At 40.8% G+C, this 13565-nt stretch overlaps 1 protein-coding gene across 1 annotated transcript; it reads right to left on the reverse strand.

Moving 5' to 3' along the window:
• Positions 1-771: 771 nt before the first annotated feature.
• KBTBD8 (kelch repeat and BTB domain containing 8) lies at positions 772-11417 on the reverse strand. Its single transcript, XM_064453513.1, has 4 exons — positions 11271-11417; positions 8729-8939; positions 6969-8083; positions 772-4427 (listed from the first exon to the last, which is right to left on the reverse strand). The coding sequence occupies exons 1-4, from the start codon at positions 11284-11286 to the stop codon at positions 3964-3966; spliced, it is 1806 nt and encodes a 601-aa protein (XP_064309583.1). The 5' UTR covers positions 11287-11417; the 3' UTR covers positions 772-3963.
• Positions 11418-13565: the final 2148 nt, after the last annotated feature.

Here is a 13565-nt window from a genome sequence, read left to right on the forward strand (position 1 = left end):
ACAGGCTGGGGGTGAGGGGGTGAGAGGGTGGAAATAATGCCTGCGGGAACCTGACCGTAGGAGTGCCTTCCCAAACAAGAGAACACCATGTTGTTTTCCTAGGCCGCGATGACTTAGCATTGCCACTTAAGTCATGAGACAATCTCTGAAAGGGAACAAAGGTTCTCAAATAAAAAGTAGCATTGACAAGCACATATGCTAAGCACCATCACTGCATCAGAAGCCACACAGAATGCTGGAGTTTTGCTTAAATAACTAAAGGAGACGAGGCCCCTCATTCCCAGCTCTGCAGCAGACTCCTTTGCAACCAACATCACTGTGCTCTCTCCATCCGTTCTACCGCCCGGGAAGTCACTTCCCCGCTAAGACACTGGGAAATTCAGTACAAAGCATTTCAGGGTTTTCCGACATACAGTATTATCAGGCTGGAAAGCCCTACTTGACATTCCTGCTGGGATGTCAGCTCCAGCCAAAGGTGGGGAGGAAGGGAAAGCGGAAGACGACATCACCTGTGCTTAAGCAGATGAGAAGTTAGACCCGAAGAGCCACAAGGAATGAGACAAAAAACAGAACAAAGCACCTTCCACCTCAAGCAACAGCGCAGTGCTGCCTCAAAAAAAAAAAAATCTAAAACCCCAAACATGTGACATCACATACACAAGTGTAGAAATAGAAAAACTGAACAAGCGTCAAAAAGTTATCATTGGGTTAATTCTGAGAAATTTACTGAAACACATGCAAGAGATTTATCACAAAAGCAGCTGAACTCCATTGTATTTCAACAATAGGTTTATTTTAAGAAACATAACATGACATTAAGTAAAAATGCAAAATTGTGCAATTATGGCAAAATGTTTAAAAATCCACACATTTGCCCTCATAGGACTACAGTACTTCTTACTAACATACCTGAGCACTGAATGTTGGATGCCATTTCTAACCAGCCTGACGAACAGGGAGCTCTTCGATTTCTTGTAGAACATACACACGCTGCATGTTTGGTGCACCAAAACTGCTTTCAGTTATTCTAAGTTTTACTGATGGAATCAAGTGGAAATTACAAAATGTTTTATTCTAAAGTAACTAATAATTCTGGAAAAGAGATTAACACTCACATAAGTCCTTACAATGCTAGAAATTCATTTAATAAAGGGAAACAAATGCAGAAAAAATACCAAGTGGGGAAAACATACAGATTACTGTTAAATATTATCAGTACCTTTGGTGCAATTATTTCTTTTTTTGTGCTGTGCAAGTTTACTTAAGCCTGACTCTACAGCAAAACTTTACCAGGAATCTGACTTTCAGCAAAACATAGAAGCATTTAAGAATTGGCAAAATGTCACAGCTACATTACTGTCTCAACAAACTCCTCATGCACAAGATTTAGTATATTCTACTCCCACGGCAAGTTCCAGGATTTAGCTTTTAAACACATTACAGACTTGGATCACACCCTCAGTTTGAATGGTTAAACAGAATGGAGATCTTCGTACTTTAGTGCAGATAAACAAAATTAACAAACCTACTGCAGAATTAACCACAGCATATTGTACTTCTATACATCACATGACCAGTCAATTGCTAACTCAATTCTATTTCATAGTTTCAAGTAATATATTGAAATTTGTTCTACTAAATAAATATAGAAGATTGTCAAAAAGCAGCAAGAAGTCTTGTAAATATCCAACCAAGCTTAAAAAAAAAAAACAACAAAAAAAACAAGAAAAAGTTACATAACACTTTGCAAAAAAAAATGGTTTTACACACAAATGCAACACTGTTAGGGAGGGTGCTTCAGAAAGCTTGCAGCTAGAGGCCTACAACAGCGCAAAGAGAGCTAGCCAAGGACTAAGGAGAGTTTTAAAAATGAAATTAGTTGTACTTTTTTTTAAAAAAAAACACTCTTATTCTTGGCTATAGATATATTAAAAAAAAAAAAGAGTATCCAGAAGAAAACTAAACGAAGAAACAACACACCTCAACACTGTTGGAAAATGCAGCCTTAGCAAGAATTGTCCACTTCAACTTCAGAAAAAAATTCAGGTGCTCGCATTTGAAAGAAGCGGTTTGGTGAGTCTCTGGAAGATGAGGTATGTAATGCAAAGAGGCTTTTTTTTTCTTTTAATTTCACAGTTTTTTGTTTGTTTTTGCCTTTTAAACATTTTGTGCAAGAATTAAGAAATAGAACCAGGCGAGTATTTTCATGTACTAGAATGATTCCATTTGGGAACAGTAAGACCACATAGTAAACAAACATTATCCAAATCCTCAGCCATGCCAGAGGGATAAACAATGAGCTAAATATTTGGCTTACTGAAATATCAGCTGTTAAGCCAGATAATGGTAAGCACTTACAGCCCAAGATGGCCACTGCCATTTCAAGTTAACTGGTTTACTTAGGTCAGTTTGAGAAAACAGGGAAGCGTAAGATAACATTCGCAGCTCTGCAAAAGTTAGAGCTGTCATGAATTAAATCTGGCAAGTTACAGCTGATACAAGTTTTAGGCTTCATCTTTTCCCTTTTAAATCCAGTTTTCACTACTGAAGTAGAGGCTGAACTTCGAACTTATTTACTTCTTAAAAATAAGCTAAATGTTAAATACATAGAGAAAAGTGTTGCAATGTATCAGATCCCTATTCTATATTTGCATCTCTGATTATTTAAGCCACGGGCACTTATCGTCAATTTTACTTTAATACACTAGATAGTGAAGACAGGTCAGTAGTGCAAATTTTCACATTATAGATCAGAATGAAATCGAAGGTATTTGAGGGCTTGACTGCAGGGAGAAAAGAAAAACAACTTGTAAAGTTGAGCCACACTTTTCCAAATTACTGGAGCACATGCCAACTCTGCACATAGCACTGTACTTTAGTGGAGACAGAATGAACACTCCACACACACACACAAAAAAATAAATCAGTATTATTAAGGCCATATCCTGTCACCATTCTGTGCAAGAACACCACTGCAGTAAAAATGTTAAAAAAGACAATATGATGACAGGACAGAGCCTGAAGACAGACACACACTCCATGAAAAACAACAGGCTGTCTTAAACAGTAGCATAAGGCTAGCCCATTTCAGACAAAGGAGTATTAAAAACGTACTAGCACCGTCAACTTTTGGGTTAAAGCCCTTTATGGGATGAAAAAAAAGGTTTAAGCAGTGTTGAAAAAAAATGTTCTTACAGCACTACATTTATGTGGCAGAAAACAGGTGTCGGGATTTTTTCTCTCCCATCATTAAGCTCAATTTTAACAAAAGTCCACAGACAGGAAGTGGTACGGTGCCTCCGTCTGGGGCAAAGGTTCTTTGTTCTCCTTGTTCCAATTCTGACTTGAGTTTTTCTCCCAAACTGTAGTGCACAAATAGCATCACAAACATGATAGCAGACTTCAAAAACAGTATAAAAAAAGAGATCATTATGAATCAGGATCTACCATTCCTCTATGTACTTTCAATCTAAAATAATAAAAAAAAAACCTAAACAACTTAGTGATATTGCCTCAAACTTTACCCGTATTTAAAAAAAAGAGAAAAAAAGAAAAGTCACTTCAGAAGATCTTGGACATCCTTTGCTATTAATGCTAGATTTTCTTTCACTGTAGTGCATAGTTATCCTGGCTCTTCCACTTAATTTGTTCTTACCACAAAAACACCCCTCTAGTATGACATGATTAAGTGTTTACCAGAAAAAAAATGCTGATAATTGCACTTTGTAACCTCCTTCTCATTTCCCAGGAAAATATCAGTAAATATGAAACTGAACCAGTAATTCCCTCCCCAGACTGCAACCTTTAAAGAGCACCCATCCCCATATACAAAAAAACTGCCTGTTTCAGCTTACAATAAATACTGACAGAATTTCTTTGTTTTCTCTTAAGACATGTTTTTCTCTAGCATCAGATCACCACTGAAATCACTAAGGCCTGTTACTGAGGAAAAAAAAAGAAAAATTAAATAACTTTCTGAAGACACTGCGGATACAATTTAGCAACAACACATTCAAAATGCCGGCCTAAATCCCAGAGCCTATCTGGAGTCTCATACACTTTTTGCCATTGGTCAGTAACCTCATCATACTGGTAGAGTGAATTCTTCCTGCTGGTTCTGAAAACATGTTCTTCAACAGTGACTTGAGTAGCTCTGACAAACAGATGGAGTTTATTTTTGAGGAGTACGAGTTTTATATATGGATTAATGGACTGATCACAGGGAAAGTCTTTTTTCCGAGTCCACTTGTTTTGTTCAATGTCATAGGCCTCTACGGTAAACATACGTTGATGGTTTCCACAGGTTCCAGCTATGTAGTAGATGGAGTCATTGTATACAGTTGCCAAGCCTTGGATTCTAGGCACAGTCATTGGGGTCAAAAATCCCCAGTAATCCTTCTGAGGATCATAGCAGAGAAAAAATTCCCCTGAAAGAGAGGAAAAAACAAAACATAACTTATGCTTCATTTCCAGAACAGTAACTCTGCAGCTACTAAGCTTTCAGGTATGTTCTTCCACAGACAGAAACGGTCTACCCATTTTTAAAAGTCTTGATCCCACAACTAAAAACCTAGCCCCATCACCTGCTTTCTTCCAAATGCATGACAAAATATTAATAGCAGAAATAAAGACTATTTTGAGTTTCTATTCTGGCTGAAGAAGAGGGAGTTTGAATCGTATCATAAATACAATGCTTTAGTTATTTCCCAGCTATCCTTTACTACTTCTAAACCATGTTCAATAATTTGGGACAAAACCTTTCAAGATTCCAGTCCTGAATTGTCTGAAGTATTTGTTTCATTCTTTAACATCTTCACACCATGTCATCTACAGACCGTGGTGTCTGAGAATTCAGTGCTTGAAAGTTGTTAAATCTGAGCAAATAATTGTGTCTTGTGCTACACACAGATTTTTAAGCTACTTGTATGAGGTGGCTGGGTTACACATTTAGGCTGATTTGCTTAAAAGGATGCCATGCATGACGCTACTACTTCATCGTTAGTTTTGTGATTAGATTATCAACCACCTCTTCTGTTGACTGCACAGTGTAGCGTCTACAGACTGTAGATAATGGAAGTTCAGGTGACTGACAGCTCATGCTCTGCAAATTTGATGAAAAGAACATGGAGAAAGACCACCTTGTCTTTTGTAAAGCGCAGGGGAAGAAATGCCTAACATTTGCCAAATATTAGCATAATTTCACGTGGCTATTTGAAGAATTTTAACCAAGCTGCTGTGTAACCGAGCACCTCAAGCACAACAAAGAATACAGAAATAATACAGTAAAATGGGTGGAACACAGCTTAAGAGATTAAGTCTTACAGAAAATACATTTTTTTGATTATTCATTTTTGTTCCACGGTGTAATCTCCTATGACGCTTGCGTTCTGTTGGCATTTTGACTCTCTCAATCAATCCTTATTAATTACTTTAAACTTATGAGCTTTCTGTAGAAACATTATTAGAAGTTAACTTTTTTTATACTACTTCACTGCAACTCATTCAAGGTTTTGTCTACCACACTCACACAGAAAAGCTGCCTATTGCCCGTAACATGAACCTTTATAACTCACTGGTTAGCACAGTGAAGTAGCTTGCTTATTTACGTGAGCATTGAGTTGTCATTTAAACCACTGAAGCACAGAATTACTGCAGCTAAAATTTGCAAGCAAGATGCTCTTATTCTACAGGTTATAATAATATCCACTTTTTAGCAGTTCTCAGAAACATTTAAAGGATGAACAAATACTCTACCTAGTCAAATATTCTTCAGCATTCCTTTCTAACCGTCTAAAGCAGATGTCTGACCCAATAGAAGAAAGAGACAGAACTTGCTAGTGTAACAGAATTATTTAAAGCCACAACCAACAAGAGTCAAACCTGCTACAGAAACAATGAAAGAAGAAAACCCTGCAAATCGTGTGGAAGCCCACCAACGTTACCAAGTGGCAGGAACGCAAAGTCAAGAAATCAGATTGACTTCTTCCAGTAAATAACAACAACCTTGCAGTATTCTCTAACTTATTTCTTCCCTGTGGTCCAGCTCCGTATGGAGAGTGACCCAAAGAGGGAGCTGGTGTGGATATAAGACCCCAGCTTCTGCAGGTGTTTACATAGAGGGGGCCCTTAGCAACTTATAACCAAGACTCCCCCTTCTCCTTCCTCTCCACTTCTTGGGGCTCTTACTACAGCCTCATAGACCAGTCTCAGCACTCTTAAGTGTAGACTGCTATATGGGTCAAGCACACATACAAATACATACATCATGTAAGATCTCCATAAATAAAATAAAGGGAAGAATAAATTATTTGATCCATTCCCACAACAATCCTTTTTATTCATTTAAGAATCAATATCTAATACACCAATAAGTCTGATCATTTACCGGAAGAATGGATGTAAAGGCAGTACTATTTTTATTGAGCAAAGAAACAGAGCTTCCTAGAAAGAGAGAAATCTTATTTCTTAGTTACCAGGATGACTTCAAGAAACAGGGCAGGCAGGAAACAAAGGCCTGCAGTGGTTAATTGACTTTTACCAGTCACCAAGAATACAGACACCAGGAGTTTTCACAGGTTTAGCTAAATAAAATACAAAGTGCTTTTTCATAGGACAATATCTTTTCTTCAATATTAGTTCATTTCACTGAGATAAAGATTTAATAAAGAATTTTCAGAGTAAAATTTAATACTATACTGTTGACTTAGAACACCACCAAAACCTCCATTTGTGCAATAACTCAATGCTACAACTTAGTGACACATTCCCAGGCATGAGAACTCAAGCAGCAACCTCACTCTTCCTCACCCACCATTCTCCCTGGCTTTCCTCCCACCCCATTGTCCCAGGGCATTCCTTAAACCTCCAGCAAACTCCGGTTCTCTAAGGTGCTTGAGAGCGCGCAGACAGTCAGAACGAACAATCCCCACTTCCAGTAGAACACCATATAGTCAGTCAAACCACCTTACCCTGTAAAACATAGATGTTATCCTTATATTCCACAGCACTATGAAACTCCATTGCTACCGGCATTGGACAGACAGCTGTCCAACAGTTCTCTCGGCTGTCATAACACTCCACAGACTTGAGTGAGTTTCGCCCATCTCCTTCATAAACGCGACCACCTATTGCATACAGTTTACCACAGCAATGAACCAATTTGCAGCCTATTCTGGCTCGCAACAAAGGAGCTTTCGGAATCCACCTATTGCCAGAGTGATCATACATCCAAAAATCACTCTCTGCTCTGTGGTCAATGGAGACCTCGCTGCTGCTTGGCCTGTAACCACCCGCAATATAAATATCATTATCAGGAGACACAAGAATTCCAACCTCCCTCAAGTCATTTGGTGGCTTGCATAGTTTAAACACTCTCCCTGTGACCGAATCTAAACAAGGCACTGTTTGCTTCTTTCCTGAGTGTTTGTGGGCAGCATCAAAGCATATGATCATTTCAGAAGCGGTCATTCCAAGCCGTTGTGTATAGCCATTGGCACTAGGTTGTCCCTTTTGTACACAGCTTTTGGCCATAGCCTGTGCAAACATGGGAGGGATTTTCTCTAAAAATGTCTCTTCCAACAGAGGCATACGGATGCATTTGGCAAATATTTCTGGAAGGTGCACTTCTCTCTTATTTTGTTCATGCTCAAACCACCTTATAATGCTGTCATAAACATGTTCTTCTTTGTCTACATTTAAATCATCACTGTCGAGTATACTTATCAGTTGGTCTTTTCTCAACTGAAGAAATTCTTGCTCTTTGGTGACACTCAGAAACTTTTTACGAATGTAGTCCTGTGATCTGTCTTTGAGTTCCTGATGACCATAGTGATCAGCAAAGATAAACACCCCAATGGAGTTCTGTGGGTCCAAATGGCTGATCATATATTTAGCACACTGGTCTTGTATGGAAGGGATCTGGAAGATACTAGCTGCAGTGAACAAAGCTTGAACGTTGGCCTCTGTCAGCATTACTCTGGAGGTATATGCATAGTTCAATACTAAATGCATTGACTCTGCTTCAACACCAACTATACGAACTTCTTTCTGGGTACTTTCTGTAAGGCCGCTAGTGAACATAGATCTACAAAAGAAAAATATTTAGCAGTTTATTTGTAATTACCTTCTAACTACAGGTGTAAGAAATGAAATTATATTATACAGCTAATCCCAACGTGTTTGCCCTTATATCAGCACAAATATATTTATCACTGATGTTACACTGTTCTGTTTGGGTACCTAAATTTAAGATCAGTTCTAGACTTACTGAAACAAAAGTGGCAAGCTGGAATTTCTTGCTTAATTATCTCACTAACCCCACATTAAAATTCACTCAGCTCCTGACATATCCAAGTCTTTGCACTCAACTTTCAACATGTTCTTTCACATGCATATTCTAGTGTGCTAGAATGTATAACTTTAAAAGTAAACAAGCAGTTTAACTATGCTGTTACTGTATCCAAGACACCCTCAATGAGGTATGGGGACATTTTTTCCTTTTTTTTTTTTTTAATCATGAAATTTTTGCCAATGAAACTCTCCTTTGATAAATAGACACTGCTAACTCATTGACATCAAGAGAAAAATAATCTTTACTTACTAGGTGCACTATATTATCAATAGTTACACGGAGTATTAGTATAGGTGTGATTTTTTTTTCTAATTTTCATTTAATGAAAATAAGTTATAATTCTGCTTTGATCACCACTAGAACAATGGGCTATTGTACCTGAAATAAGGACTGATTGCAGCAAGAACATTCCTATGACAGGAGAATGTTTTCCCATGATCCACTTCCACTACGATATCTGTCAGTTGTCCTTCATCATACATGGTTTTAAGCTGTTGAAGAATACTACAAGCATGGAAGGGGTCCATTCCACTGCTGACTGTGTTTGAAGAAGGAATTCCGTTCAGTGTTTGCGAAAACTTACTTGGTTCTACAAAGCAAAATTGAAACTGTTTAACAAAAAACCACCAAACAAACCCCGCCAAAAAATCCCACACAAACTCACACATGAAAAAGTATTAGCACAAATATTCTATACTTCCTGACTGTCACCATCCATCAACAGCAAGTCTTAAGTTTTCAAGGGTGAATAAAGATGTAAAGATATAAAGATACCTCAAATTTATTTTTTCCTTTTCCCAATGTACATGTAAGTTATCATTAACCTACAAAATTCTATCTATTAACACTAAGAAAAAAAGTCATATGTAATAAATATGAACTATTTATATCACTGGGGAGGAGGGAAATTAAGTCAAGAATCACAATACTTACTGACTTATAAAATGGGAAGAAAAGGCAGAATAAAATAAGCCTCTATCCTACATCACCATTACGCAAGTCTATATGCACATACTTAACTTCACACTGAAACAGGAACTGGCTACTAACTTACACAAGTGATGGTTAATAGTGTAGACTCATGAAGAAACAGCCCCACAGTAAGTATGTTAGGCAACAAACAGATTCAGATAAATTTGTATATACTGTTACGTGTTTTCCTTTACAAATAAAATACAATTACCATTTGAAATTACCTAGGTATGAAGGTGTTCATATGTTTTCACAATGATACATGAAGTGGAGCGTATACTTTTAAGTAACATGTGATATGCCTCATGAAGTAAATCCGAAAGTGAAAATTGAGCAATGTCTCAAGCACAAAAATCTGTTTCGTAATAGCAACATATTTTTTACGCAACAACACCGAAGGAGAGCTCAAAAGAAAAACATTAGGTGGCAAGAGCTGCAAATCAGGTAAAGCTGCTGACTGCAGAGAATGCTTCCAACAAATTTTAGGCAACACAAAGGGGCAAAAACAATAGCGAACAACAATTGTTGATGATGAATAGGAGATTTAAAGTCTAACTCATGGTGATACACAGCAGTTACAATTTCTCTTACTCAGAACTCAGACACAGCTTTGAGCACAGTCACAATTAAATCAGTAGGCATCTGCTGTCGGGCATGCATTTCCCATGGCAGGCTGGGGGCCAAATATCAGTGTGTGTTCAAAGTACTGTTGGAAAAAGTCTTCAAAACACTTTTTTTACCTTTCCCAAATATAATAGTAAATACTTAAAGGTGAGATCTACAATAGGGGAGTTTACTTTATCACAGTAACTGAGCTCCAATATTCAAAACTAACCAATCATTAGGGAGAGGGAGAATTTGTACTTGTACTTGTTCAGAAACAACGTTAATCACTAACGATCAAATTCCAAGTAAATAATGCTTTGCCTTATCAGTTCCAAGGCTTCCTACCTAGCAAAGCTTTGATGTACAAGAAAACTCTGATGTAGCTACCATTGCAGAAGAGTTTCATTTACTACCTAAGAGTGAAAAAGTTGCAAAATAGTTCTTTGACCCTGCCAATTACTGGGGCAATGAAAACGTGTGATCAAGGCAGCTTCCAGCGCTGGTGGACTCAGCCAGGAACCAATACTCATCCCTGTATTCCAGTTTTTCTGTTTAATCCTTGACACTACCCACATTATGGTTTTCACCCCATAAAACCTTCCCAGTCACTTTCATCACCTTCATTTTCTCCCTCCCACCCCAAGCATCTTTTTTTCTCTATTAACATTCTTCTCGCACCTCAAAATTCTCTGTTCCTCCCAGACCCACCCCAAAATACTACCCACATCAATTTCTCTGACACCTCTCCTTTCTCTACTCCCCACATACCCACCTTCATAGAAGCCTTTCACCACGGCCAACCCCACCCCTCCCTCTCGGCTCAGCTCCCCTCACACGGACCACAGTTAGGGGGTCTCCCTTACAGCAAGCCCCCCTCCCTCCATAAACCGCCCACCTTAACAAAGCGCAACGCCACACAGCCCCCCTCCCCCACCGCCGCTCTCTCCCCACACACAGGCCCTCACTTTGGCGACCTCTTACCCCAAAACCCGAACCCCACAGACAACCCCGAGGCTCCCCTCTCTCCTACCGCCCTCCCCATACTGCAAGACCCCTCACTCCTGCCCCCCCCCCCCCCCCCAGGCCCCGGAGAGCCTACACACACACACAGAGCCACTCCCAGCCCAGGGCCCCAAGCACCCCTCCCTCAAACGACGCTCCCCACAGACACCCTCCAAGGAGCGCCCTCCCCAACCCCCTCCCCACGGAGGCCCCGCCACTCCTCTTCTTCGCCTCCCCCACAGAGCCGCCCCTCAGCCCGCAGGCCCCGGCACCCCTCAGCGGCGGTCCCCCCCAGGCCCCCCACCCCGCAGGCCGCTCCCCCCCCTCCGCCTGCACCGACCTCCTAACGCTGCCATCCTCGGGGCCCCGCTCCGGCAGCGGGAGAAGGGGCGGCCCGAAGGGAAATGTCACCGGCACCGCTTCCCCTGCGCCGCTTTCCTCTCGGCGGCCCGCTTACTCCTGCGGAAGCCAACCCAACTCCTCGCACACATCAACATGGGGCGCGCGGATTGGCCGCCGCCCCCGCCGCCTGCCGGGAAATGTAGTGCGGGGTGCGCGCGGGGCGTGCTGGGAGTTGTAGTTTCCAGGAGGCGGCCGAGGGGCGGGCGGGCTCTGCCCGTAGCCTAGCAACGAGGAGGCGGGCGCCTCAGGGCGTGGCCGCCATTTTGGGGCCCTCGGGCAGGGGCGTGCGGGCAGCCCTTAGTGCCTCATCCACGAGCTCTCACCTCTCCAGGGACACCCAGCAGAAATGGCCTCCCTGCATAAATAAATACACCCTCCCCCAGTTCCTGCTTTATCAGGCCTTGCACTGCCTCTCTTCTGTCCTCACCGACCTGCACCTCCTGGGGCAAATGCTCCTGAAGGGGATCTGCGGTGTCACCCTGAAGCTGTCTGCCTAGCAGACACCGTGTCTGCTGCCGGAAAACCAGTAGAAAAGGGGAAAAGAAAATGCCTGTTGCTATCCTAATGCTGCAAGGACATGGTCAGGGCAGGGCAGTGTCCGGAGGCAAGACCCAGAGCTGCGCAAGCCTGAATTGACCTTTAATGAAAAACATACAATCAGCTACTTAGTCTGAAAGCCCATCACAGTGGGAGTCTGTCTTATTTCTTCTGTGTTCGTACCCACCAGCACAGTGTGGCCAGCCAGAGCAGCCCTACCAGTCCTACCCAGGGAACAGCTGAATGACTCCAGCAGACAAGCAACCATTTTGTTGCTGATGACCTTTAATATCACAAAGCATGTTTTTTCTCTCTCCATCCCAGAGATGAAGTGGCTGATAGCCACTGGCTTTTCCAGTTTTCTGCAGCAACTAGCCACCGGTTTCATTCTTGGTAACTGAGTCATCATTAGAAGTTTGGCTGTGGAAGAGTTGGGTTTTTTTTTTTTGTTTGTGAAACCCAATTAATGAAAGAATTAACAAATAAAGGAAACATTCCAAAGTCCAGTATATTTTTCTGGTTTTAATCAAAATAAATTTAATGCAACTTTGCAGCTTTTAGCTGGTAAGTTTTGTTAAGACAAGCAGACAAAACCAATTCAAATAATATTTTTAATGTACATTTCCTTTAAACTCTCAGAAATAATGTAGCATGGGTTCATTACCAATGCTCTAAAGCACATTAATTTAAAGGCAAAAATAGTACCACTCAGTGTCATCTGACCGCTGCTTGTGTGGTTTTCCTTTCACTTGCGAGACACAGCTTTTCCCTAGTTTAGCAATTATCAGTGGTGTCCAGGCTGCTGTCGATAATAATGCTACACAACACAGGAATGATAGAAACTCTGATGAAGGAGGTGTAAAAGAAAATAGAACTTCACGTCTGCAAATCGATTCTGCAGTTTTCCAATTTCCCCATTCAGCAATGGCACAGCCTGTGAAATTGTCCCTAGAAATATAAAGCGAAGGGAAGGAGAATACCTCCACTCTTACCTTTTAGCAAATGACATTGCCTGATACAGTTCATTTCCTTTGGTGTGGACACTTAGGCCGGGCTGGATTAGTGTTCAAAATGCAGAAGCAAAATGGAGAATTTTTTTTTTCAATATAGATACCACATTGAACCTGTACTTTGGAGTGCAAGCTTTTCTTGAAATAGCTTACCTTTGTAAGTTTTTTGGCGAAGCAAATAAATTGCCATACAAACAGGTTTAAATATTCTTTAAGAGGCATTGATATCAGCAATTTCACTTAGTCTGAAGTCTCTCAAGTGTAATACTCCATCACCCACTCCCCTCTCTGGAAACCTTCATTAGCACTCCCCAGCACTCAGATTTAGCACAGATTTAGCACTCCCATGGAAGTCCAGGGACTTGGCTTTTCCACCCAGCTCTGCATATTATTTGCCGCATCTCTCAGGTGCAAAATGAGAAGTTGCCCATGCAAGTTGCACTGAAATCTGTGGTGGTCACCTAGCATGTTAAAACTAGGTATTATAAATAGCATTTGCATTATGCACAAATAGAACCGGTTCTTTCAGAAATTGCAAGATGCATAATGAGTTGCAGCTCTCTCTCCTGCTGCTGCATCCTTTTTTTCTTCTGTCATTGTTTTGCCTGGGAAGCGATGGAGGCCCAGTATTTGAGTGTAGAACTAGAAGTCAGAAAATTCAGTTCTTGGTTTGCTGGTGACATTAA

This window comes from Phalacrocorax carbo, chromosome 6 (genome assembly GCF_963921805.1).
Source record: "Phalacrocorax carbo chromosome 6, bPhaCar2.1, whole genome shotgun sequence".
NCBI lineage: Eukaryota > Metazoa > Chordata > Aves > Suliformes > Phalacrocoracidae > Phalacrocorax > Phalacrocorax carbo.

Coding starts and splice junctions, on each gene's coding strand:
- KBTBD8 (XM_064453513.1), bottom strand. Junction 8,084..8,728: donor GCAATCAGTCCTTATTTCAG/GTACAATAGCCC, acceptor TTTCTTTTGTAG/ATCTATGTTCACTAGCGGCC. Junction 4,428..6,968: donor TAACATCTATGTTTTACAGG/GTAAGGTGGTTT, acceptor CCTCTCTTTCAG/GGGAATTTTTTCTCTGCTAT.